A 27,643-nucleotide genomic window follows, 5' to 3' on the forward strand; every position below is an offset into this window, starting at 1 on the left:
TGTGCTTCATGTTCTTTTTTATCAGGTCTCTGATTAATTGGGAGAAGGGTGTCTTTTCTATTAAAAGAGCTAAGGTTTTTTTGTGTGTGTGTGTGTTTGTTTTACAAAATCTTGTTTGCCTTAGTCTTTATCACTTTGGTTGACTAGATTACCAAGATCATATTTAATCAACTGTTCAAACTTTTTGATATTTTGTATAAACTTCCCATAATCAAATTCTAAATGAAGTCTTTCTGGCCTTAAACTACCTTGGAATTCTCCAGAGGACTCTGGAACATCTCAGTCGATTAGTTCTCTCTCCTTATAAAAGAGCCATAAAACTCAATAAAGCTTATTACTGGATACATTAAATTACATGGAAAGAATTGTCAAATAAGAAGTGCCGGCTAAACCTTCTCTAAGTTATATTTGTACAGATATGTGTTATTGATGTTAAGTGTTCCAGAAATTATATGAAATTCCTAGAGATCTCATGTGTCCTGGTATCATGTTACCAATTCTAATTCGAGCTATTATCTTAAGATGTATGTCACGGAAATAATGAAAACCCCTTGTTAACTGCACTATAATGAACTCTCAACAGATCTTTAACCGTGGTCACTTTTAAGTCTTTTGATACTCATACACAGTTATTGTTTTACTCCATTGCTTTTGCAGAAGGGCTTCTCTTCAAAGAGATTCATGGAAAGAATTCTGACAGGGACAGATTTCCGATAACTTTAAGATTATACCACTAAACACTATGAGAACTCTGAGGATCAAGAATTCAGGACGTGAGGGGCGCCTGGGTGGCTCAGTCATTAAGCATCCAGACTCTTGGTTTTGGCTCAGGTCATGATCTCAGGGTCGTGGGACTGAGTCCCTAGTCGGCCTCTGTGCTCAGCGGGGGGTGGGGGGTGGGGGGGTCTGCTTGAGATTCTTTCCCTCTGCCCCTCCCCCTGCTCTCTCTCTCTCTAAAATAAATAAATAAATCTCTAAAAAATATTTAATGAGGTGGGACTGCATGGATTGATGAGGATAATTATAAGTTTTATTACTTTGTTTAAAGCATGGCTGGTTCTTTAGTGTTTTGTTTTCTGGATTTAAAAAATGCTTCTTTTCCTTTTTTTAAAGTTATCTATAACAGCAATTTAGTAAAGTATTCTTTTGTAAACAAAAATAGGATATATATTATATCTGACATACAATAATATATAATAATAATAATAATAATACATTATTTTTTTTCTCTCTGCCTGATCCCTCCAGAATCCAGAAACTCTTATTGGCTATTCTTACTTTTCATGACAATGCAGGTTTTTGCATAACTTCAATAAGAATCTGTTCTCCTTGTAACAGGGCACAATTGGGCAAGTCCTTAGCTTGACTTCTTAGACTAACGAGGTTTTAAAAAAATCTAATAAACCAGGAATGACTTTATGTATCCAATAAAGCCCCTTAGATATGACCAAGCTTTAAATGGAATATTATATTTAAGGACATACATAAAATCACTATTCTTGCCATTATATAAATAATCGGGCCAAGTTTAATGAGACAACTTACTTTGCAAACAAATTTGTCTTATTATCTTTGCTAGAAATTGGGGTAAAATTATAGTTTCTGTAGAAAGCTATCACATACCCTTGTGAATATCAGATTCCAGTCGTGTTCACTGTCTTTGAGGTTATCTACCTGTAAACTGGCTTGGATCCTAAGTTCTTCCAGTTTTCCTCTGATATCTCGCTATGGCTTTCCAAACTAATGTTTCTAATTTTCTTTCTCTGACTTGGACTCATTAAGAACAAAACCTTTCCTTTTCCCAAAGCCCTGCCAACGAATGCTAGACACCTAGATAATAAATAGAGAAATCACCACAATGGCTCATGTGTGGATAAGCTTTGTACCTGTCGCTCAGAAAGTTCTCCCTAACACTGGCAACACCACCAGAGACATTCAAACTATAAAAGATGCTTTGAGCCCTACATCTAGGAGACCAACATCTAGAAATCTTCTTGACTGGCTTCCCTCTGGGCTCAGAAACTGGGTTATAGTCTCCTCTAACCATTAACCTTTGTTTTTCTTCTGTTTCCACAGAAATGCCTTGTACTAAATACCTGATTGCTTGTACCATCTAGGTCTAGGTTTAGGAACCCTCCTGGGTACCGCCTCCTGAAATAAGACACAACCGTTTAACTGAGCTGACCTATTCTCAGGACTAAGGGACACGTTCGGTGGGATGGCACAATCTACCAGCTCAAATCCCTGCCTGTGAAACTCCTTGGAGGGATTTCAAAGGCAGGGAATAAAGGATAGCAAAATATGCCACCCCAAAATATGCCTCTTGGGCATAGCCATTATTTTAAGCTGATAAAATGGTTTTAGATCTTAGAATTGCTTTGGATTACTTGTTGGCTGAGCAAGGAGGAGTCTGTGCTATGGCAATTACCTCATGCTGTACCTGGAGCAATGCCTCCTGTATAGTAGAAATTCACATACGAGAAATTAACAAACAAGCCACTTGGCTAAGACAGTTTTGATGCCACTTCACACACCTTCTTTGATTTACTGGCTACCAACTCGTTTGGTTCATGGGTGCCCTGGTGAAGGAGCACGCTTCAACCTCTTGTCATTATTATCCTCCTGAGAGTTATCACTGTGATCTCCCTGGTGCACTGTGTTCTCTCCGGGGTCTGAAATATACGTTCACAGCCATCAGAACATCAGATGGTCTCACTATGCTTGGAGACACAGAAACAAGATGAACAATGAAATGAACAGCAGAAGTGATTCTTCCACGGCCTGACATCACAATCTGTGTTTCATGACAAGATCAGAACCTAACCCTGAGGGTGACTGAGAGAGGCAGTAATGCCAAATTGTCAGTTAATCCCTCATGTGTGAAAGGGTGACAGAAAGGGGGTAATTGTTAAAGAGATGAAACAAGGAGGCTGCTGGACTGTGGCAGATCTAATGCCTTGGCTCTACGCAACCGAACCCAAACCTCAGGAAATTTAAGAACAACCAATCACGAACAGCCAACTGGGCTTTCCCAAATAAGGCAGCCACGTCAGCCATGGCCAGTCAAAGATTTCCTTGCTTTACTTCAGCTCCTTCCTTATAAAACCCTTCCACCAGCTCCTGTCTGTGGAGCGGTCCTCACCACCTAATGGGGGGACGCTGTCCTGTCTGAATGGATGTGTGCTCAGATAAACTCTTGACATTTTTAATGTGCCTCAGTTTACTTTTTACCAGCTGTGAGCGCCAGAGATGGTATTCTGTTTAAAAACTGCGGGAATAAGGTGCAGAGAGCATTGCACGGCTTCTCAATCCCGCTAGGGCATTGTCCAGCGCCTGCCTGGAGCCTCGGACTCTCCAGGGGAGCAGAAGTGAGCGGAACAAGGGATGAGGTCCTACACATTTTACAAGCCTATAAAACTGATAAGAGGCGATGATTTCCTCTTCTCTCTGGCAGAGAAGATAACCCCACGGGTGGCAGTCTCAATGCCCTGGATCTTAGTTTCAGTCGAACTGAGAGGTCATATCTCAGTGTCCCTTTTATTTCTACCCTCTCTAAAAATTCCTGTGTTTCTTTCTCTTTTGAATCAGCTTTGTCATTCTGCTGGTTTCCTTATTAAGTACTTCAATAGAACCTTGACACACACTCACTGTCTATTTGTGGGAGAACGATATTTTTAACACATAGAGGATGATGCTTTGATAATGCAAGCTAGCTGTGCCCAGCTTTGTCTGGAACCTCGAGGCTTTGTGGCCTCAGTCTCAAGCTCCAGCCCTCTTTCCTGGCTCGTGGCCCTTCCCCGCCTCTGCCCCATGCCTTGTCCCTGGGAGGCCCGGGGCCTGGGCACCTGCTGCAGGGTGGGTTGAGGGGCTCAGAAGACAGAGCTCTCCCCCGTCTTGATGTAGACTCCATGTCTCATATCTAGGTGTTAAATGTGGCTTTCCTTGTTGAGTTTGGGCAGAGGCCCCAGCAGCAGAGACCAGCTCTGCAGGTCATACGAAGGGCCTAGGAAACCGGTCCTGTGACTCACCCTTCCTCACCCTGCCAGGTGGCAGAGAAGGAAAAGGTTGGTGAGGCGGAGAAAGGGAACATCTTTGGAAGGTTGGTTGTTGTGCTGGGTGTCTTCCCTCCTCCTACACCAAGGGGCTTTGGTCCTCTGTCCAACTGAGGGGCTTCTGGGAAGCCTGTCGGGGTCTGGGAATGTGTCTGGGGCCAGGTGGGTCTGACCCACACAGGGAGGAGGTCAGGTGATGGCCATGGCTACAGTGGCTGGAGGCAGCCAGGGGTGGTCCCGGAGGTGATGGTCCCGGAGCCAGAGCTCCCTCGGACCCTATGGAAGAGAGCGGGGGGAATCCATCTTCAATGGTCCTCCTCGTGCTGGCTGGAGAGGGGGAGTCTCAACCGTTGGGAGACGAGGCCAAGGGCTGGCAGTGGCCTGGCCCCCGGAACCAGGTGGGAAGCAAGGGGAAGGAGGATTGGAGATGTGCAGGACCCTGCCCACACTCCACCTTCCTGCGCCACCCTGCGGCCTGAGACAAGTCAGCAGGAGGGAGATCCCAAAGTAAATGAGCGTCTGGAACTCTGATCTGGGCCAGGCAGGATTCCCTGAGGACGCACGAACACCTGGAAGATGCCCACAGGACCTGCACAGAATTTCCCCCGACGACAGGGAAGGGCAATCCCGCAGGGCAGACGGAAAGGGTGAGAGGTGACAAGGGATCGCCCCCCCCGCCCCCAGCTTGTTCCATACGGGGACGTCCAGTGGTTGTGTTCTAGCAGCACCTCAGTGCTCACACCAGCCTGCTCTTGACCTCCTTGCTCCCTGCTCCCAGACAGCTCCCTTGCACCCTCACTTGCTGTGAATCCCAGAACCAGTATCTAGAGCTGGAAGGAGCTCAGAAGTAGGGCAGCAAGCTCAAGTCTTTGTGCTTTCTTTTCTTTTCTTTTTTTTGTTTTTTGCTTTTTATGTCTGATGAGGAATCTGAAGCGTAGGGAGGCAGACTGCACCCTTGGGTGACACAGAGTTGCAGTCTCCTTCCTCCTTGCAAGACAGACTGAGACAGAGAAACACAGAAGGAGTGAGAAAAGGCCCTAAGAGTCCGCGAGCCAATCAAGCATGTAAAAAGGTTTGAAAAAGGTGCATGAAACTACTGGGCAATAAAGACTCCCATTCACGGAAACTCAGTAAGCAAGGAGTCTTGCTGACTCTCCTAGTCGCCCTGTGTAGCAGGCACCCTGACACATATCCATTCGCAGAGACTTGGTAACGCCAGGCACATCCCTCTGCCACTAAGCCTGACCCCCAGGTGTCTCCCCTCCCAGGGGAGTGACCCACCGTGTGCAAAGTTCCATCTTCCCCGACAATGACTGCCTCGGGTGGGGAAGGCTGACAGCTGGGAGGCAGGGCTAAGGGGCATCACGAGCAGAGACAGAGCTTCCAGTGCTTCTGTAGCTGGCTTGTGACCCTGGGCTCCCATTTCCTGCAGCAATAGTGGCCTGAGTCCACCCCCCCTCTCCGCCTTAAAGGCCCCTGAGGTTGTCACCCCTGCTTTAGACTCAGATCTCCATCATCAGATGGGTCATTACATCAGAATCCTGTCTTCTCATGACTAGACATCTATTATTGCTTTTGAGTATTTGAAACCATTATTTGACCAATTTTGAGATGATTGATATGATTGGCTATATGCTCAATTTTGTGTTTTTATTCTTCTTAAAATATTATTCATTAGTTCGACAAGGATTTAGTGCACCAGGCTTTGTGCCAAGAGCTTGGGTCAGGGCAGGGAATCAGAGCAGGGGACAAGGCCCCCGCCCCCCAGAGGGGACAAACAGCCAGGCTTTTCAGCCCAGCCCCGCTCAGTGTGGGCACATTGTCCCTCAGGGTCTATGAGCATCTTTGGGCAGCAGAAGCATTTTTTAGCTTTGGCTAAAAAGCCAGTATATCACATTTCTACACTCGCTCATGTTTATGTATTAGAGATATCATTTGACATCTCTTTAGAGAGTCATGTGATTACTTTAGCCGAATTCCCTTCATATCCCTCTAATAACAGGATAAGACAAAAGGGCCCAGAAGCCCCAAGCTGTTGAGGGTCTCTCCTTTCAGCGTCTGGAGCTCCTGACACCACCCTTCCCAGCGCATCTGGCCAAGAAAACACCAGGCGCCCAGAGGCAGGAGCCCCTCTCCCTGTGCCTGGTCCTCACGGCCGATGCTGGGTCTTGATCCTGCTGAGCCCTGGGGCACCCACCCTGGTGAGGGGCAGAGGGGACAGAGCAGAAGCGGGCCCTGGCCTGTTGTGCTTCACTGCCACATGGGGCTCCTCCCCAGGCCTGAGCCTGATGGCCCCATTGTATCCCTGCCCGCAATCCCAGGTTGGTTGGTTTTATAGATTTTAAAAAGACGGCTGTCACCGATCAAGCACTTTCTTTCATCCTCACTACAGAAGTCACACATCTCTTTGGTGGAGCAGGAGGGGGCTCTGCGGAGGGGAGGAAAGAGGGGAGAGCCCGGGGCAATGGGGTCAGTGTGGGCAGGGCAGGTGGGCTGGCCCCGGAGCCTCCTGCTTCTTCCCGGCCCAGGCTGAATCTGTGCCCCTGGAGAAGGAGGCCCCCTCCCACCTCGTCTCCCGCCCCGGGCCCAGGGTGCGGGAGCCTGGCTTCACACTCACTGCCTGCGGTCATAGGGCAGGGCTCTGAGCCAGGGGGTGCCTTCCAGTTCTGCTCTTGAGGTCACCGCCCCCTCCGATTGCCCCGGCCCCTTTCAAGGCAGGCAGAGTCCCAAACCCACTTCTTTCTGTTCCCTTGAGCGGTCCTGTCAAAGCAGCCCTCACCTCGAGCCAGGTTCCCAGAGATGAAGCGGAAGAAGAAGCTGATGATGCCTCCCAGGTGCTTCTTGCAGCCACGGTGGCACTCCTGAAGCCTCAGAGCAGGCCCCGGGGCGGGGCCTGCGGTCTCACCACGCCCTGCCACCCCTGGGCCTGGCCCCATCCTGGGGCCCCCAGGTCCTGCCCTCAGCTCGGCCTGACGAGCCACAGTACAGGCCACCCCCAGGCTGCTCCGTTCTTCCTCTGCCTGCCTCTCCCCAACCTGACCCTCAGAGCCTTCCTTCCAGAATTCTCTCTCTCTCTCTCCTCACTCTGGTCTGTCTCTCCTCTTGGTCTCAAGCTGACCCTCAGGGTCTCGGCCTCTCTGGACTCTGCTTCCCTCCGACGTCCTCCATCTCTGCCTCCTGCTCTCTCTGCCTTCCCCAGGACCACCTGCCCTCAGCCCTCAGCCCAGAGCGCCCAGGGGCCGGCCAGCACCCTGCCAGCCCCACTGCCGGGGTGGACCTCCTCAAGCAGCCCCTGCTCCTACCCTCAGGCCCGCCCCTTCACCTTGTGGCTGGCTCTGGCTCTCCAGGACCCCGGAGCTCACTCTTGCTGGAGGCAGAAGGGCTCCTGCAGCTTCCTGGGCTGGGGAGGGCTTGGGGTGGGGGTGCGCATTGCTCCCGAGCTCCCAGCACCAATGGAGGAGGTGCCACTGGTGTGATATTCGGCTGAGAGTGTGATCTCACTGCGAGGGGCCTCACCCATGACCCAGGGCTTCTCCGCAGCCAGGAAGGGAGCAGACTGCTCCCACCCAGGCTTCCGCCTGGGAAGCTCAGGGGCCAGGGGTCTGGGCGGAGCTGGGGGATGGGTAGGGCCCTGACTTTCGGCTATTTCTTGACCTCTGGTCTCCGCTCACTGACACCAAACCACAGCACTGTTGGTGCCTCTATGGAGTAGAGAATGGGGAGATGAAAAGGGGTCCCTCTGACGAGGAGGGTAGAGGAAAACAAGTGGGTGGATGGCTGGGGCAGAAACTGCTGGCCAACCCCCCGCCCCCACATTTGCTGGGCACCAAGCATGTGCCAGGCAGTTTGCTAAGCTGCTTCCGGCCGCCAGTGCATTCCGTCATCCAAACAACCTCACAAGGCACGTGTGGCCGAGAAATGCCACGTCAGTATTCATTCTCCTGAGCTTCTTCACCTACAGAATTCAGATTCTGTTGGAGGTGGAAATGTGCCCAGCTTTAAAAAAAAACCAACATTCTCCCACCTTCCTTGCAGTCAAGGTGGCTCAGTTCTGGCCAGGGAAATACAGGCAGAAATCTTCCAGAGATTCCCATGAGAGTGTTGCTTTCCTGATGTAGGCACTACCATTTCCTCCTTCCACCCAGTTTCTCCTTCCCCTTGCCTAGAATGAAGCCATGATGGCTGGAGCCAAAGCAACTACCTTGGGGCTGTGAGGAAAAGGGCACCCCCCCAAAAAAGCCCCCAAACCCCAAAGACCTTGATTCTGACCTCCCCAAGCTGCTAAACTAGTGCCAGCCACTATTTAGCCCAGATTTCTCATATCTCTGTCTAATCTAAGCCGCTGTTATTTGGGGTTTCTGTCATACACAAGTGCAGCTGAGTCAAAATATTCCCTCCGAAGTGAAAGACGAATGGTTGCTTGAGCCTGCTTTGCTGAGAGTAAGCAAAGGCGGCAGACAAGCAGCTCTGCCCCTTGGGCCTCCTGACCCTGCACATTCATGAGCACACACTGTGTTTCAGGCAAGGTAGCATACTCGGCAGGCCAATGGCCGTCTCCAGGAGGAACAGTCGATGGTCTCTCCGGGTTTGGAGTTAAGCCATGCTTTCTTTGGCAAAGATCTTTTCTTTTGCCATGGAGCTAGTGGCTCGCTACTGGGCCCTCATGGAGATGGAATGCCTGTAGGACACCAGGTGGCCATGGACCTCCACTGTGGAGTGGACTATCGACCTCCCCCTGGCTCTAAAGGCCCGTACGTGTGTGCGCAATACTCTATCATCGTGTGCACGGGCTGTCTGAGTGCAGGGGCAGAGGGTCTGGAAGCCTCAGGTAAGTGTGTAGCAAGTGACTCAGGCCCCCATGGAAACGCTGCACCAGCTTCCCCTCAACCCATACCTGTGACCCCGTGGGGAGTCCCTAAGGCCATCTAAAGAGGAAAAGCAGTCATATGTAATTTATAGACAGAGCTGCAAGGCACCAACTCTAGGTTGACGTGGTGGCCCACTCAGCAGGGAAGGACGATGGAGAAGGGGAGTCTTCCTCGTGGGCAGAGTGTCGAATACATCTGCTTGCCCACATTTCCTAGAAGAAGAGAAGGCCTGGGGTACAGATCTACACTCACTCAGGGATGGTTGCGAACCATTTGTTCAGGGGCCAGGGAGGTGGAGGAAAGGAGAGAGGAAGAGTGGTGACTGTTGTCCAAAGGGCAGCAGGCCTGAGAAAGAGCTCAGTAGTCGGGTAGACAAGATGACCTAGCAGCCTGTACTCCTTGCTGCCTGGCACTGCTCACCAGCAAAGTGCCGTGTGGTCTAAGAGGACTTATAGTTTCCATGAAGGAACTTCTCCTCCCCAGGCTGATGTGGCTACAGCTGTTGGGTGACAAGCCAGCCACCGGTTGGCAGGTCAACTCCTCTGTACCCCTTCATCTTGGCAGGGACCACCACTTATCTTCTCTGGAACTGACCCTCATTCCACATCCGGACCTTCCTCCCTGCCTGCCCCGCTACTGCCAACAGCATCACCCATCACAGCGTCCCACATACCATTGCTGCTGCTCGAGGGACTCCTCTGACAACGAAGAAGTATGGCCAAAGCCAGTGTTTGCAAGACCCACGGACCTTATCCTGTTCCCCCTGCCAGGAAGCAGTTGGCCTTATCGAACCATGGAAGAGCCTCCTGCAGACCTGGCCCCAGCACCAGCCATGAGATGATTCAGATGCTGTCCCGTCAGATGCTGGATGTGCTACTGGATATGCTGCTTCCATAGCAGAGTGACGGATCCAGAAACCAAGGGACATGGTGACAGTGGGCCCTCGCAGCAGCCCTCAGCAACCCCCTCGCTGCATTTTTGCCTCGCATCTCCAATACTCTGGGCTCCGGATTAGAGGTTTTGGATCCCAAATAAAGGATGCTTCCTGAAAGGAAACACCCGTGGACCTGTTGGGCTGGAGGCTGAGGCTGCCACCTGGCCGTTTTGGGCTCCTCATACCACTTAGACCAACTTATAGACGGGTTTTGGGTGGGTTGAATGACCCTGATTATCCAGGGGAGAAGGTGTGGCAGCTGCACGAGGTGGGGGCGGAGAGCACAATGTCCCAAATCTAGTGACTTCTCCAGGGAATTTATTAATACTGCAGAATACAGTGATAAATGTTAGTGGGGCGTTACAGGCAGGATGACCAGGAGCTCAGATCCCTCAGGAATGAGAGTTTGGATCACTTCCCCAAGGACTCTTAACTGAGGCCTCTGTGGTGGTTCACAGACAGTTACAAATTTCCTACCACAGCTCCATGGAAAAGAAGTCTATTCCCTTCCCCTCAAATCTGGGCTGAGCCTATGGCTTGTTGTGACCAACAACCTTCAGTGGAAACGATGCTCTGAGTTCCAGAGCCTAGGCCTCAAGAGCCCTTTGGCCTTTTCTTACTGGAACACCCTTCTTAGAAGCCAGCCCCCTTGAACAGTGGGCCCGCCATGTGGTGAGGAAGCCCGAGCAGCCCTGTGGGGGGAGATGTGGACACGGAGGTCACACATGTGGGTGGAACCTTCTTGGCCCAGCCCAGCCCAGCCACCAGCTGAACAAAGCCAAGTGAATAATCACAATCAATGCCAGGTGGAATAGAAGAACCATCCAGGGGAGGCCTACCTCAATGCCTCACCTACAGACATGAGGGAAGACAAAAGGGTGGTATTTGGGGCTATTTTGTTAGGTGACAAAAGGGAACTGAAACATCCCTCTCTCAGCTTCAGAGGTTGAACTCAACACACTCTCTCCAGAGAAATCCTCTTCACCAGTCATCTCCCCCCTGCCAGACCCCAACCATTCAACTTTCTCTATTTTTGATGAGGGTGAAAGCTTCAAGAGCTACGTGGCCACTTTTCAGAGAAATCCTTGAAAATTTGCATCTGATCTGGCATCTTAATTTGAAACACAATGTTGCGAATATCTCAGTGCTTCAAACACATTAAAATCCTGGCTATTTATATAGCCTTACGGGTTATAGACAAGTTAATTTACCTTTTTGTTCTCATACCTTTCTACTACCACTTTTTTTTTTTTATCAGGCTGCTAGTGGTGGTGGTGGCTTTATGATTTTACATGGGCTTGACAGAGCCCCCAGAGAAAGGAGTACCCAGAGATGAATGCAGCGGTGGATGAAAATTTGGGTCTCCACCTTGGGGAGGGGCAGGAGTGTGTCTGGGTGCGTGAGGAGTGGCCGCACGTGCCACACAGCATGGGATTCCTGCTCCAGTGTTCCTACCAGAACAGCTAGGGATGTGGGGCATTTCCCGGAGTGGCGGGCAGGGCCCAAGCTTCCCTCTCTGGTTCTCCAGAATTTCTGTGAACTTCCCAACAGCCCAGACTAAATGTCTCTCTGGTTAAACCAGCCAGCCTGGGTTCAGTGGTCTGCTGCCAAGACCCCAGGTTATTCTGTGAGCAGTATTATGATTACAGTTTTATAGTTGAGGAAACCCAGTCCTACTGCCCTCCTCAGAAGCCAGACTTGAGAAGCCTGTCTCTCCAGTTGGTAGCTTAGCCATGCTCCTGGAGAGACGTTCTGGTATCCTGACAGGAGGGACTTTCAGATGCTGGGGAGACAGGCAGAGCAGGTCAGAGTCCCAGCCTCTGGGTCACTGAGGACGGGCTCCCCAGTGTTGGTGAGGGACACACTCTTCTGCCTGAGGATGGGGGCTCCTCCTGGGTGGGGTTGGGGTTATACCGCCCGCCCTGTGCTCTCCTGTACTCCCCCCGCTCCTGGGCCCATTTCAGAGGCCACTGCTGCAGGCCAGCTCCCAACTCCATGGTGGGGGGGGCCTTCACAGCCCAGGAGGGACCTCCAGATGCAGCAGCAGCTGGTCCGCCATCGCCCTCTCGAACCCCGGCCCCTGCTTGACAAGGCCGCCTAAGCCTCGGGGACATCCATGTGCTGTACTGGGCCTTGGCTTCTTCCCCCAAGCCATCCCAGAAATCTGTCTCCTCTGAATGGAAAAACCCCTGACAACAAGGGTGTAGTGTCTTGGCCTTGCGCCTGCCTTCCAAAGGCACCCGATGCTCAGGACACCACGGCTGGGCATTGCAGAGCTCAGGGACTGAGCGACACTGAATGCACCGATTGTTCTCTGCACCCAGAGCCCGGGAAGTCTCCTGAAGGAGCAGAAGCGCCTCCTCTGGGCACACTTTAGCATCTCACGTGCATGCAAAGCCCTCAGTGTGACCACGCCAGCTGTGCCATCCTGAAGGGGAACACGGAGGACACCTTTGGACTAAGGAGACTGGGTCTGGGAGCTAGGCCTAGTGGAGACCAGGGGTACGCTGGGGTCTTGGCTCCTCAGTCTGGGAGGGTGGCTGCCGTCTCCAGGGATGCCAGAGGTTCCCTGAGAGAAGAGATGTGGAGGACACACGTCGGGGTGGGCGCCCTGCCTGGAACACGTGGAAGCTCCAGGTCAGAGCCCTTGCTCAGCCCCTAATGCCCTGTGACCCACTGTGTCATGTGACCTCCCTGAGCTTCAGTGGACTCGTTAGCAAAACAGAGTCATCTGATCATTGAACCCCATGCAGTGCAATATGATCTTGTTTTTCCACGCGTCACACAGCCTCTTAGTGCCTGGCATGGTGTCCGGGGAGTGTGTCCGTGCAGGGCAATGTACCAGGCTGGGTCTGAGCCATGGATGGTGTCCTGGGCCCTGCTCCACCCACCCCCGCTGCTGCCCCCACAGCTCTGGGCTATGACAGGTCTCCAGCAAACATCCTGACAGCTCAGCATGGGTTCCTGACCTCCAGGGACCTGCCCTGAGCTAAAGGTGGGATCTGTGGGCCCCTCGGGGCCCCTCTCCTTGTGACCTCTAACACAACAAGCCTGCCCCCCAGTTTGCTTTCCTCAATGCCCCCCACCCCCACTCGGGGCCTCAAAAAGCCTCCACCAGGAGGTGGCACATCACCCTCCAGCCCCATCCTGAAGCAGCTGAAAGTTGCCTGTAAGTTGGAAGTTAGAGACAGGGCCCAGCAGGAGCGAAGCCTAGGGGTGGGGTGGGGTGGGGGTGCCTGACGGAGAGGATCAGGGAGGGTGACACAGAGAGGGGCACTGAGGGGATGGTCTTGTGCCACTGCCAAGAAAAGCCTGGAGGGGGCGCCCGGCGGGCTCGGTCGGTATAACATGTGACTCTTGATCTCGGGGTCATGAGTTCAAGCCCCACATTGGGCGAGGAGCCTGCTTGAGGCCCCGAGTGGGGGTGGGGGGCATTGAGGAAAGCAAGCCTGGGGGGCAAGACCAGTGGGGTATTGGAGCCTCCAGCAGCACAAGTTCTGTCCGTTGCAGCGGACTGGACCCCTCGATGCACACGGCTGGGCACATCCCAGCGCCACAGCCCCATGGCTGACCTCTGCTCTTGGATTCTATCCTGATAGCAAAGGGAGTTGCTTTTACCCTGCTGTGGAACAGACAGCAGTCAAGATGCCAGCTTCCCGGGTGAGCTGTTCGCATGAACTTTTAGTGCCTTCACGTTTCCGCCACATGCAAAATCCATGCCCCCATCAGTACCTGAGGCGTTGGGGAGCGCGCACGGACCCCACACATGGATTCACGTGCACCAGTGCTTCTGCGAAAGGCCTCAGCGCCGAGGGCAAGGGTCGGGAGCAAATGCCAGCCAACAGCGCAGATGGGCAGGGGCTCTGGGCGGCGGCCAAAGGGAGGGGCTGAAATGGCACCAGGAGCACCCTGCAGGGGGCTGCACTCCACCACTGACCACTCGACAGAGGTGGCTGCCAGCTGCTTTGCCTGCTGCGGGGCCCCTCAGGCCATCCCCTCCCCTCTCCCTGCATCAAGCCTGGGAGACTGGGGCCGTGATTTATGCCCATTCTCCCGTCGGAGGGACTGAGGCTCCCTGGAAATCACGCAGACTGAGACAACAAACGGGACAGGCTGTTAGGGCTCAGGTCTACCTTTTTCCTTAAAGGCGAAGAGGCAGGCTCTCCTGCACGCCTTGTGTATGTGATCACATGCGTTTGGGTGTGTGCACGTGGGTGTGAGCAATGGGTGCGCCTGGGTGTGCACCCACGTTGGCGTGGTGGGTGGGTGTGCACAGGTGTGACTGTGTGGCGTGTGTATGTAGGTGTGAGAGTTCGGGGGCTGCATGAGGCTCCCTGTGCATCCCTTGCTCTGTCACGCTCGGCAGGCATCAAATATCACCAAGGGCAAGTGCAGACCAGCCACTTCCTGAGTCCCCTCGGAGCCACACAGGCCCTGGGTGCACTGGGCAGGACCGAGGAGGGGCGAGGGCCAGGGCCTCCTCCTCGCTGGGCCTCTGCACACATTGCCATCCATCCTTTTCACAGAGCACTGAGGAAGGATGCGTGAGCCACCCCCAGGTGACCTGCGAAGGGTAGGCAGAGCCAGCCAGGCCTGTCGGACTCTGGCCCCTGGCTCTCTCCTCCCAGCAACTGAGGTGGAACACCCCAGCATGGTCCCAATCCTCCGTCCTCACCCTCCACGGGTCCTGCTTTGAGCGCAGTGGCCTTGCTTGCATGAATGAATGAAAACATTATCTCCCAACAGAGGCAGAGGTGGTGTGGCCTGGGGTCCCCGGGTAGTCTCTGAGCCATCAGAGAGAAGGGAGCTCAGAAAAGATGCCCCACGCCCACCTCTGCCCTCCCCCCAGCCCACCCCTGCCCCTACCTGAGCCCTGTGGGGCTGCACTGGACAGGATCCACTTGACCAGGCAGCACCGCATCAGGGCCTGGCGGGTGAGCCGCGGCCTCTGCCACTTGATGCCCTCCTTCTTGCTCAGTGGTGTGCGCCCAGGGTCCCCCAGGAGGCTGCCATCTGACACCTTCATCACTTCCTGCAGCAGGGACAGGCAGAGGAGCCCTGAGCCTTTGCTCAGAGAGGACCTCCAGGCCGACCCCAACCTCTGGGGCAAGGTCGTCCTTAATCCCACCAGGGTCTTGTTCCCAGATTCACTCTACCCAGGGCACATGGCCTGAGTTCCAGCTGTGGGAGGGCGCCCCTCTGCGTGGGCACTGGGTCTGAGCAGTCGGGTTGGTTGGCCAGGACAATGGCTACCAGCGTGGCCAGTTGGGGAGATCCTTCCAGGGTCATGGGGTTCCACATGTGCTGCCTTTGTGTCATCCTGAAATGTGCGTGGTTCCCCAAAGCCAATAAACAGATGAGCAGTTGGGCAAGTGCTGCAGACCCGGGGCCCCAAACAGAGCCCCTGTGTCGGTCAGCCCTCGGGCGCCAGAAGCAGAGACTGACCCCAGCAGATGACAACTGAAAAGGAATCAGCTGTGGGGGTCCCGGGCCAGCCACAGCCTCCCCAGAAAGGACAGAGAGCCAGTCTGGGAAGGCAAACCAGAGCAAAGAGCGAGCCAAGGGACAGCGGCCCTCAGCCACAGTCACCCCCAGAAGAGGCCCGGGAGAGCACTTCTGCTGCAGCAGAGCACCCCGGCCCCTGCTGCTCGCGCTTCCATGCGGGGGGGGGGGCCTGCTGGCCCTGGGACCTGGAGGCTGCTCTGGGGGTCTTCTCAGTTGAGTCCCTAGTTCCAGGTTCAAGGTCGAGAGTGGAGGAATCTGATAATCCCCGCCCGGGTCCCATGCCTACTCCCTGGCTGCAAGAGGAGTCAGGAAGGTGAGCATCTGGACTTTAAGGCTCTCTCATGTCCCCGGTATGGGCTTTCCTGGGCACAAGGAGTAAGAAAATGCCTACAAGGTCCCCTGAACCAAGGAGTTTGTACAAATGCCCAAGTGAGGGGAAGCTGGTCTGCTGCATCCCGCAGGCTCCAGTTGAGCCGGAGAACCCTCCGGGTGCTGGGTTGGCTCGTGGCTCCCTGAGGCCCATTCCTGTTTAGGGCTGGGCAGGCTGCCTCCCGGTCAGCTTTTGGTGAAGTGGCCGCCTAGACAGGGTGACGACCACACCCGTTTTCCTGATTTCTGGGGCCTTCCCAGTTGCAAGTGCCCTCTCTATCACCATCACCCTCCAAGCCACCTCCCCGACACACACCCTCAGGAGCACCCCCACATTCCTTCCCTTCTCCAAGGCTGGCCCTGGCAATGAGGGGGGTCAGCGGTGCCCAGAGCTGCAGCGAGGGTGAGCACACCCTATCCTGGTGGGGAGAAAGAGGGGGTGAGCAGGGGTGGCCAGGGGTTTCAGGGTGCCAGGGAGACTGAAGGAGGCCCCCCGTATGCACATGCACACACACACTTACACACGCACACATACACCCCAGTCCTGCCCCAGCTGTGTCAGAGAGGCACCTTCTCCATTATTAATAATCTCATTCAGGAGAGAAACGGCCTCAATGAATAAGGTCTTTATTTCGGTCCAGGAGGGGGGTAGGGGGAAGATGGGCAGCTGGGGCTTCATTACTTCATGCGTTCTTTGCTGTAGGCTCTGCAGCTGGGGTTAGTGGAGAATGTCAGGAGGAAAAACTGCACTGGGCCTCAGAGCTATCCGTTGGGACCCCGCCTATCCCAGGACAATGCTGCCAATGCTGGCTGGCAGGGGCTGTCCTCGTGGGGCCCGAGGCTTGCAGACCAGGCCTAACTAATGCAGGAGAGACCTGGCAGGGGGCCCAGGGTTCTGTCCTCCAGGGAGGGCTGGGAAGACCCACAGGCAGGGCGGAGAGCTCCATTTGGGCCTTTTATTCTGGGCCTCAATGTGGTCTCACTGTCAAGACAATCCCACAGGGTCGGCAACGCCACCCCCATTTTAAAGATGAGGAAACTAAGTCCCGGAGAGTCTGGGGGCAAGCCAGGGCCTCTCTGCACTTGTGGTCTCCTGGTTCCAAAGTTCAGGTGGTGCTGGCCACAGGCTGCACTGCTTAGCCTTCCCGGGGCCAGGCTCCGGAAAGGCCTCGGAAGCTGGGGAGGGGCTCCCAAGCCCCCAGCCACATCAGAGTAACAGTCTATGAATGTCCTGATACTCTCCTGGATGGATGAGCCCCAGTATGTGTGTTCTCCCTGATGCAGTGAGTTGGGGGTGCGAGTGGCAGGAGCTCTGGGAGCCCCGCAAGCAGGGCCTATGATGGCCTCCCCCTGTGAAGTGGGTGAGGGGTCCTTACAGGAGAGGAGGGGCCCACAGTGGCTGACACGGCTGTGGGTAGGGCCACACAACTGCAAGGAGGGGCACAGTCCACAGGCTGTGGATTGGGCCCATCCTCCCAGGCGAGAGGGCAAGGAGGGACGAGTGACCGCAGGTCATCCTCATGAATGGTTGACGCTGGTCTGTCTGGGAGAAGGTCTGTCTGGGCTGTCAGGAAATGTTAGTGGCCACTCTGGGCACCCTGCTCCTGATTTGGAAGCTCTCAGGCATAGAAGGGAGGGAGCCCTGAGAGGTGACACGACCCCCTCACCCCAAGATGCCTCTGTTCTAAGAGGTGACAGAATTGAGGAGCGCTGAATCAGTGAGGAAACTCCAGCTTGAATTAAATCCCCTCCCATCCCTGCTAAGCACCCCGTGGCTTCCACTGCATTCCAAATAAAACCCCAATGCCTTCCTCCAGCCTACAAAGCCTCAGTCAGCACAGCCCGACTCCGATCGGCCGGCCACGTGCACCAAGCGCCAGCGCCAGCCTCGCTGTGCTCCTCACACACGCCAGGCAGGTTCGCGCACCGTTGCTCCTCTGCTTCCCACCCCACCCCACTCCCCGCCCCGCAGCTTCCCTCCGGGGTCTCTCTTTAATTAATCCTTACGGCCACATGTGATTCCACAGTGATCTCAGTAAAGTCTCAAATAAAAATACTGTCCACAAACAAAAAAGGCTATTAAACATACATACACACTCGAAAACCTCAAGAAATATTCACAAATGACTAGATGAAAGTCCCCTGTCGCTTGTCATAATTCAACTGAGAATTTCTCTCCTCCCACTCCTGCTTGATCCTGCATCATTTCCACAGTGGCTGGAGCCATCCCTCCATCCTCCGTGGGCCTCAAGGGGTGGCCAGGTTTGGGTGGCAGAGACCGATGAAGCCAGAGGACCTGCGCCCTGAGGCCCAGCAATGGCCCTTGGCTGGCCCTGCGGACCTGCAGCCTTCTCTGAGGTCCACAGATTCCCCAAAGGGCAGAGGTTGTTCCCTGACAACCCAGAGCTGAGAATCGCAGCTCCTGTCTGGCCAGATGGGTCAGGGGCAGGTCTTAGTTCACTTCCAAGTCCAGGTCTGTGGGGAGCAAGGGAGGGACAGAGAGGACACCAAGCTGGTGACGGACCTGCTATGGGCCAGGCGCTTGGTTAGGAGTGTGGAGATGCTGTCTTATTTGATGCTCACACCAATCTATTGAGGTTCCTTAGACCCTCCTCCAAATCAGCCCTTTGAAGCCCGAGTCCCAGAATAGATTCTTCCTCACACCCTCTTACCAAGCTTGCCTGGTTCCCCCATAGTGTGTGTTCTCTCGTGCTCAGGGTCAAGGAGGAGTCCACCTAACTGTCCAACTTCAGGTGTGTCCTTGGTGGGCTTTGGCTGGAGGTCATGGGCTCCCAGGGCTGGAGCTGGCCCCTGGGCACCTGGGAGATGCTCCCAACTGGTTTGGGAGACGCCTTAGACTCTGGGGGGTGGGAGGGGTGCCCCAACTGCCCCCTACCTCTGCCTCCTCCTTACAGAGATGGGGTGTGGCCTCGGCTCAGAGTCTCGGCAGGCCACGTGGCAGGGGAGGGGGGTAATGCTGTTGCTTTGTTTTTGTTTTCATGGCATCCATACTGTTAGCTTCTCCTTCATCAGTGGCTCCCCTCTTCCCATTTACAATAATGATTTAAAGATTCCCCTCTCAATGCATTTATTAAAATTTAAAATGTGAGTAAATTTAAAGAAAAAATAAAAAACCAATCACACAGATTGTGGCAGATAAGGCAAAGTCAGTGAAGACAGAGTACCAACAGCTAGGAAGCTTGGAGACCTAGGGACCTGCTCGGTACAGCCTTGCTGAGTCCCCGGGTCGGAGCTGCCCCAGACAGGGGCCCCGGCTGCAGGTGACTACTGAGCACTTGACATGGGGCTAGTCCAAACTGAGATGTGCCGTCGGTGCAAATAGACACTGGCTCCAAAGCCTTACTTGGGAGGATATAAAATAGCTTATTAATTTTATATTGCTTACATATTGAAATGATAATATTTACACTGGGTTAAATATATGATTAAAAGTAACTTTGCTTTTTATTTTTTATTTTTATTATTTTTTAAAGATTTTATTTATTTATTCATGAGAGACAGAGAGAGAGAGAGAGAGAGAGAAGCAGGGGGAGAAGCAGGCTCCCCACCGAGCAGGGAGCCCGATGCGGGACTCGATCCCAGGACCCTGGGATCATGACCTGAGCCGAAGGCAGACGCTTAACCATCAGAGCCACCCAGGCACCCTAACTTTGTTTTTTAAAAAAAACTTTCTTTAATGTGCCTCCCTGAACATTTAACATGACACCTGCGACTCACACTACACTTTTATTGGCTAGCACTGTTCTAGATGGTTCTCAGACCAGCCAGTTGGATGGTTTGGGGCAGCCTCCTCCTGCCAGGGCATATGCTGACCCCAGTTCCTCTCTCCTTCTCAAGTCCCAGCTAGGGTCCGTCAGACCTGTTTCAGAAAGGTGGCCCAGTGGGGTGTGGAGGCAGGAGGCCAACCTGAGGGGGTGCCCAAATCCAGGGGAGGAAGTGGGGGTGCTGAGCCAGGCCCAAGCAGTGTGGGGGGGGCGAAGATATTAGTGGGTATTTAGGATCTGCTGTGGATGTGGGTAGTGGGGGCTGCTGAGGGGACTCCCCAGTAACTGCGACAGTTGTCTCCACAGAGACGGGGGAGCAGCATAACCCCTCATATCTTCTAGCCACCCCAGAGCAAGGTCTGCACTCTCCACTAGGAACACCACCGGCTGAGAGTTTTCACCACGCCGTCGAAAGAGGCCAGATCATCGTAAACAGACTACTAAGGCCTGGGCCTGGACATCCCACCTCATGAGTCCCCACCCTCTGCAGCCCCCCGAAAGGCCAGTAGCCTCGAGGGCTGCTACCCTGCTCACTGCCCCATGCCCAATGTGCACAGTGTCGCCTTGTGAGGGCCCATCAGGCCAAGGACTAGGGGTGCCCTGAGGCGAGACCTTCAAGCAGCTACTTCTGTCTCTGTGGTTCTCATCAGTCGGGCTCTGAGAACCCCCAAAGCAAAGCCCAGAGGTTACCTGTGGGCATGTGGCAGCCCGTTGGGGGTGGGGGTGCATGGCTGGAGGCCATGGAGGGTCTTGGCAAATCCAAGTTCAAACACCCAGGCTCCATTCCTCAGAGGTAATGTCATCCGAGGAAATGCATATGCAAATATTATAGGTACTTTTCCCCAAATATTTACATTTATGGATGAGACATAGCATGAATGGTTGCATAAGGACCACCAGGACCCACTGGATCCTGGCTCAGAAGACACACTTAGCCAGGGAGGGGGGATTTCAGGCAGGTTAATGTTCTTTTGGGCTACCACGTACAGTGGGAAGAGGTCTGCAGTCAGCCAGACGGGGATTTGAATCCCAGACCCGCACCTCCCAGCTGGGCAGCCCTGGACAAAGTACTCAACCACGCTGAGCCTTAGTGTCTTCATCTGTAAATAGGGATATTAATATGCCTTTATAGGACCACGGGGAAGGTTAAGTGAGGTGACATACAAAGCCCCAGCAGGAGCGCAATTATCCATAGTCCCTATCCTGCTGATGCTGAGGAATTCTGCCACCCAGAGCAAGGGGCAGGGCCAAGCGATGGCCAAGGGATTTCCAGAGAGAGCGAGCGAGCCAACTTGCTCTGCTCAGCGGCTGCATATCAGAATCACCTGGGAGCTTCCCCCACATCTGGCTGCCTGCAGGCTGCATTATCTGACTTGGTGGAGCCCGTGCTGCTCTATTTTTATAAAGCTCCTCAGTAGAGGAGCTTATTTGAAAGTGCTGCTAGGGTTTAGAGGGCTCATCCCACCCAGTGGAAAGTTCTGGTCTTGTCTGTGGGAGGAAGGGGTCTCAGTGTCTCAGTCTCCCCTAAGCCCCTGGCCCGCTCCTAAGAGGGCTGCCCTCAGGGCCAGAGACTGGACCAGCTGGGGATGCGCAGAGCTGCTCAGATGTGGGGCTGCCTGCCCCCACCCACGCCCCCAGCACTGTCCTGGGGACTGTGGCAGCGCAGGCTGGCTCACTGAGCAACCACTCCTCATTGCTCGCTCTATTTCCATCACTTGGGACAGATGGCAGGAAGTGGCGGTGGGCGTCGTGTCGTGCAGGCCCTGAGGATTTGGGGGGGGAGACTTTGGGGAGGCTTGATTCTCCACCCACCCCTGGGCACCTACAGATGCAGGCTAGGCAGCTCGCCTGGTGAGGGGGGAGCTGGAAAGGAGTCCCTGCCAACACTTGCACGAGCACACACATGCTGGAGCAGGGGAGGGAGGACTGGGTCATCGCTACCCTGCGTCTGACGGCTGCCACCTGCACTAGGACACAAGCTCCCCACCTGGCCCATGCTGCCCAGGCGATGCAGGTGTCTCATTAACCCGGGGCGGGGCGGGGGGGCGGGGGGACGCGGCATGCTCACTGACGACATTCTCCTGTTGGAGTGCCCTTCCCAGGCTCTACTCAGTAATGAGAAAATAGTGACATTGACCCTCCAACCATTTATGGAGCTCTTGCTCTATGCCCGGGCTGTGCTAAGCAGGCTGATATAGGACTTCATTTACCTGGGAAGATGATGATGTTTCCCCCAGGAAAATGAGGAGACCATGGCACAGAGGAACTAGCTAACTTGTCCAAGGACACACAGCTAATGCATGAAGGAGCTGGGACTGAGCCTAGATCTTCCTGATGCAGAGCCAGGTTAACAGCCGTCCCAGACCACCATCCTCTCCTGGCTGGAGCCATCCAGTACCAAATGGTGGAGATGGGGCTCCATGATAAGCTAGTGGGCATTTGTGTGTCCATGAGACTGCCCCCTGGCACTTTTGGTAGTGTCCCCCACCTCTACTCCGGGCCCCCACTGGTCAGCACAAGGCACCGGCCTCAGGTGAGGGCCTGGCACAGGCTAGGAGTGTATCTAAGGTCCAAATGGGGATACTGAAGCTCGGAGAGGGGATGGACCTGCCCAAGCTCACAGGGTCAACTGGGTGGAGTTGGGGGTAGAACCTGGCTCTCCGGGGGTCACTGCTCAGAGTGTCCGTCTTGAGAGAAGATCTTAAACCAGAATCAGGCTGGGCTGGGCACAGGGGCATGGCACCGGCAGCGGGTGGGCTCAGGTTTAGCCCTTGTTTGTCCTGGAGGCGTGTGCTGGAGGCGGGGTGGGCAGTGGTGGGGGGCAGAGCTGGAGATGTGGCCCGTGAAGACCAGGGCCTGCTTTGCCTAGCTGAGCGCGGCATAGGCCCGTGCCTGTGGGGCTCGGGGGCTGCTGGGCAGAGACCTGAGGCAGGAAACCGGCCAACTGGGAGGTGGGACAGGCCCCCTCTGGGCTGACCTGCCAAAACTCAGCTTAGCTCCCCCTCTCCAACCCTGGCACCTGTGGGTCCCCTTGGTTCTCTCCCTGTCACGCGGCTGCTCTGTGGCATTCTAAGGATGTAGGCTGATCACAGCTGACAGATGCACCTGTTCAAGGGAAACATCAGTCAGCTGGGAATAGGGAGCTGGGGTGGGGGCACAGCACACAGTGACTGACACCCCACTGTGCCTCCTTCCTGTCTGTTTCCTTCCTGCCCCACCCCCCATCCCTGTTTGGAGGACCAGCTCAGGAAGACCTGCCAAGTTCTCTCTCCTCTTCCCTCTTTGCCTTGGAAACCAAGGTTGCCCCTCTCCCTCATAGAGGCCACATTCAGGCCTCCGCAGCTGCTCCTGGGCATCACCAGAGATGCTTTGGAGTGGGACAGAGAGAGCAGATGGGCCCCAAGCCAGCCTGAATCAGCAGAGCACCTCCCACTCTCGTGGAGGATTTTAATAAAAGGGATCCTGAATTCAAAAGATGGGGGTCCTTTCCTTTGCAGCTCTGGATCTACAACCCAGAAAATGATCTGTGGCTGGCTCAAGGTCACATGGCTAAACGAGGGGACATGGCCAGGGATGGGGTGTGGTTCATGTGCTCTCACTAAAGGTTTCAGAAGGAACAATGGGCCACAAACGCATGAAGCCATCCCCCAGCTGGGATGGGGCACTTTCCCAGCTGCCTGGTGACAAGCAATCCACTCTCTGTTCGTAACCTTCCCCCAGGACTTGCCCAACCCTCCCGCCAAGCCCTAGGGACCTGGGCTTTGAAATAAGATGGAGCAGGGCTCAAATTCCAGCTATAACACTTTTTGGCTTGCAACCTAGGGCAGACCTCCATTTCCTCACCTGTAGAGTGCGTACAATACCAAGAGCTTCTTCGGGGGCTGCCCAGTGGTCTAGGGAGATAATGCAGGTGCAGGGCCTGTTGGATAGGCCGTGCAGGGAGAAGTGGCCACCTCAGGGATCCTGCCCCTCAGCCCTGCCCTTCTCCCAGACCCCACCTGGACGACAGTCAGCCACTTCACTCCCCATCTCAATTCAGGCCTTTGATCACTCTCTTTTAAAAATGGGTGAGCAGGGGCGCCTGGGTGGCTCAGTCATTAAGCGTCCACCTTCGGCTCAGGTCATGATCCCAGGGTCCTGGGATCGAGCCCTGCATTGGGCTCCCTGCTCGGCGGGAAGCCTGCTTCTCCCTCTCCCACTCCCCCTGCTTGTGTTCCCTCTCTCGCTGTGTCTCTCTCTGTCAAATAAATAAAATCTTTAAAAAAAAAAATTAGTGAGCAAATTCGGGCCCACCTACAGAAGCACCTGCAAGAAGGCTGGAAGCTGGGTAGGTAGAGGTTCCCAGTGCCTGCGCCAGGCCATGAAGACATCACTCCCCAACGGCCTAGGACGGTAGCTCGCACCTGCCACAGGAGACCCCATGGTTCTGCTTGTTCCTTTCCCCTAGGAGCTCACAGAGTTCAAGCTGCACATCCTGCTCCCCTCTCTGAGCCTCAGTGTCTGTAGAAAGGGAGGTGGCAGTGCCTGCCCTCCTGGGATGTCACAAGGATCCACAAGGGACTGGGTAGTGCACAGAGAGGTGAGGGACCGAACATCCATGGGGGTGTCACTGGGGGCAGCCGCTGACCATGACTGACGGGCAGCTTAGAGTGAATGAGTTGGGCCAACTCCCAGCCTGGGCTGTGAACTGCAGTCCCTGCTGCCACTAGAGTGGAAGACTTTTTTCCCAAGCCTCCTGCTGACCTTGGTGAGGGAGCCAGTGGTGGCTTCCCTTAAAACCACTGTCCCTGCCTGGCCCAGCACCAGAAGGTGTGGGACCCGCTCCAATCTCTGGCCAGGTCAGCCCCAGGAAGGCCACCGGCAGGCTTAAGGCAGAGTGAGATACACTGGGGCCCAGGAGCCAGTTGTAGGGGGCACAGAGGGCAGTGTGGGGTCACAGTGGCCAAGGAAAGGGCCAGATGCACCTGCGGGACTCGAGTCACACCCTCCGCTCACCAGTCAGGGGCAGGGAGTGACCTCCTGGCAGTTAGGGCCAGCAGAACAAAGGAAGGGGGCTTGTCTCCCAGCTGGTGGACAGCGCAGGCTGTGTGCGCCCATGTGCAGCCCGGGTTTAGAAACGCCTGCCTCTGTGTGCATGCTGTCAGCTGTGGGCACAGTCACGGGGCATGCTGGTGCGGTGCATACTCCTACCGACGTCTGTGGATGGATAGCACCTGTGTTGGCTGTGGCGGGAGTGTGCAGTGAGCGCAGGCACAGACACCTGTAACCAGGCACGCAGTTTCTCTGCTTCTGCTCTGGAGGTTGCTGGGGAGACTGGAGGTGACAGGAGAGAAAGCACCTTTCAACGTGCCCTGTCGCCAGGCTCAAGGGGTTTCATGTCATCACCTCTGCTGATCCTTCTGGCACCCCTGGGAGATGGACCAGAAAGGGCAGGGGTGGCCCAGGCTCTGGGGAAGTGTGGCCTGGAACCACCCACGAGCTGACTCTGGGCTGCTTGTCCTTGAGGGTGAGAGAGAGACAGGAATCCACCTCTGGGTAGGGGGCGGTGAAGATAGACAGCAAGATGTCAGCCCAGTATCTATTCTTCCTTACTCACAAGACCCTGATTTTATTTAAGTTTTGTTTTGTTTTGTTTTGTTTTCTGCCCATCCTTCTTTCTACTTCCTGCTGCCTACATGTGCTGGCTGGAGCTCCAGCAGCCATGTTGGACTTTAAGGCAACCTCAAGAATGGGAGCCAGTGAGACAGATGGAGCCTGAGTCCCTGCTGACCATGGGGCCCCCGTGCCAGCCCCTTATGGCCTCCCTCCGGACTTCTGCATGACAGAGAAATGCAACCAACCTTGTTCAAACCAGATCTGAGCAGCCAGATCTAAGCCTGATGCTGCTTCTTCCTTCCCAAGCAAGACTATCCCAAACATGTGAGAAGCTTGCAAGGCATCAGGGCGGATTTTCTGAGTGCGAACTGTAGTCTGGGAACCGGCTTATTTTCCTCTCCCTCATTCTTCTGCACTTACTTACTCTTCAGTCTTCCCAACACCCTGCTACTATTTCTTGAACTCTGTCCCAGGCATTTTCCTTTGCCTTCTCTCTCTCCAGCCTCCCAACCGCCCCGCAGAGTGGGAACTAGGAGCACGTGTCCTTATTCAGGGGCTCAGAGCCCTTTAGGAAGTTGCACTTCATTAATCACCTGAATGATTAAAAGATGCACTCATTGCCCAGCCTTCAAGCCTAAGGCACCACCTCCCAGCACTCAGTCTTCCCCCACCTCTCAGGGCTGTGGGCCCAGGCTCAGCGTCTGGGTCAGGCTCAGGGTCAGGCTCAGGGTCAGGGTCAAGCTGCTCTGGCCCTTGCCCCGGGGACCTGACAAGCAGCACCAGCCACATGCCTGACCCCAAGCTCCTCCTCCGTCCCGCTGCTACCCCACAAACACCTAAAGCCTCTCTGGTCCAGAGGGGGCCCCGGACGGCTAGCCTCCCAGACTGGACACCCCGACACTTACTTTTTCAAAAGTGACCCTACAGGGGACGACAGCGCTTGAGGTCAAAGGAGGAAGCACAAGGCTCCCTTGGTCCAGGGCCACCCGCAGAAGCCCTGGCTCCCCACCCCCGGGCGAGAGCCCCCAGCCCCGCCGGCACCTACCTTCGCCCGGTGCATCCTGGGCGCTGAAGCAAACTGTGGCCGGGCTCCCCTCTTTGCCGCTGAGATCAGGACTGCCGCGCCGGCGGGTGGCTGCCTCATGCTTGCTTGGCCCCACACGTAATTGTTACGGGCGGCTCCTCGCCCGCCCCCTGCCCACCCCTCCCGCCCCGCCTGCTTCTCCCTGCTCCACCCCTTCTGCTCTGCCTCCCTCAAGCCCTCTCCCTCCCTCCCTGTCTCTTTCCCTCTCTCCCTCCCTCTCCCTCCCTTTCTCCTCCCCACCCCTCTCTGACGGATTCTCAGTCCCCCTCCCTGGCTCTCTGTCCCACTCTGGGTATAAATGGTTCTTAATCCTTCCCTCTGAGCCTGTTGAAGCCCCTTTGCCCGGCCCTTGGCTCTGGCCCTGCTCCTGTTGCAGGGCCCACGGTTCTCCCCCCTCCCCCCCTCCCCCCACTGTCTGTCTCTTTCTCTAACACGCACACTCTCTGCTCCCCTACCTCGGGCACAGGAGGGTGGAGTGGTGGGTGCAGAGAGCTTCCACTGGGGGGAGGAGAGCCCCGGCACCCACGGGGTATTTGGAGGGGTGGAGGGGAGCCTGGAGAGCCTCCCCTGAGGCAGGTCCAGAATAGGCCAGCCCTTCCCCTCCCTGCTGCCCCCCACAGACAACCTCAGGCTGTCTTAGTCAAGATGGCTGCAAAGAGGGATCTGGCTCCACCTGGGCCTGGGATCTTCCTGGTGTCCCTCCCGCTGCCCTGCAGACATCCTCTGGCCTCCCCTGGTGCTGGGCATCCTTTCTGGGGACATCATTCTGGGTCTCTGGGTGGGAAATGGCCTCACTGATGGGAGCTCACCACCAGAAAGGGTGAAGCCGCCATGGCCACATTACTCAGGTCACACACAGGGGTGCTTCCAGCCTGTTCATCTGTCCCCCCGACCCTCAACTGCCTCCCTCCCACATGGGACCTTGCAGTGGGCAGCCCTCCTGCACTCCTTATATCCCAAGGCAGCCTGTGCCTCCAGGGCCTGTCATCCGTCCCCATGTGGGTCTGAGGGTGGGACCACATTAGGGAGGCTGAGGGACCTTGCCAGATCTCCTGGGGGTGGTGGTGCTGGAGGAAAAGGGTGAGGGCCCCTGAGTTTGGGAGGGGAATCCTTCCTGCCCCTTGGGAAGGCAGACTCCTGGCCATTTGCTCAGCCCTGGGAAACCACCCAGGAGCCAGGTGCCCAAAACCTCCGCCAAGTTTCCCTTTTCTGCAACCCGAGGAGCCAGCCTGTGCCAGTGGTTTCCATGGAAACAGAGCCAGAGACACCCCCCTCCTTCGCAGCATGCTCAAGAGAATTTGCACTCCCCCCCCCCCTTTTTTTTTTTTTTGAGCCAGCCAATTAGCTCCAACTTTCCGATCCTCAGGGGCAGAAAATAGTCTGGAGTTGTTGACCCACTGAGGCAAGGGGGGCTGTTCCCAGGGCAGGAGACGGCCCGGGTGTCCTGTCCT

General features: G+C 55.2%; 1 protein-coding gene across 2 annotated transcripts in view; it reads right to left on the reverse strand.

Moving 5' to 3' along the window:
• Positions 1-26,292, reverse strand: part of KCNIP3 (potassium voltage-gated channel interacting protein 3) — a 79,611-nt gene extending 53,319 nt beyond the window's left edge. For both annotated transcript variants that reach the window (XR_012379717.1, XM_073897370.1), the window contains exons 1-2: positions 26,154-26,292; positions 14,721-14,886 (exon numbers count right to left, since the gene is read on the reverse strand). Coding sequence is in view for 1 of the 2 variants with exons in the window: in XM_073897370.1 (XP_073753471.1) it covers positions 14,721-14,886; positions 26,154-26,252 (265 nt within the window). In the remaining variant the exon portion in view is untranslated. The remainder of the gene's footprint in view (positions 1-14,720; positions 14,887-26,153) is intronic.
• Positions 26,293-27,643: the final 1,351 nt, after the last annotated feature.

The sequence above is a fragment of the Callorhinus ursinus genome, unplaced genomic scaffold (genome assembly GCF_003265705.2).
Source record: "Callorhinus ursinus isolate GAN/ISIS: 27379988/994484 unplaced genomic scaffold, GSC_fseal_2.0 scaffold10, whole genome shotgun sequence".
Taxonomy (NCBI): Eukaryota; Metazoa; Chordata; class Mammalia; order Carnivora; family Otariidae; genus Callorhinus; species Callorhinus ursinus.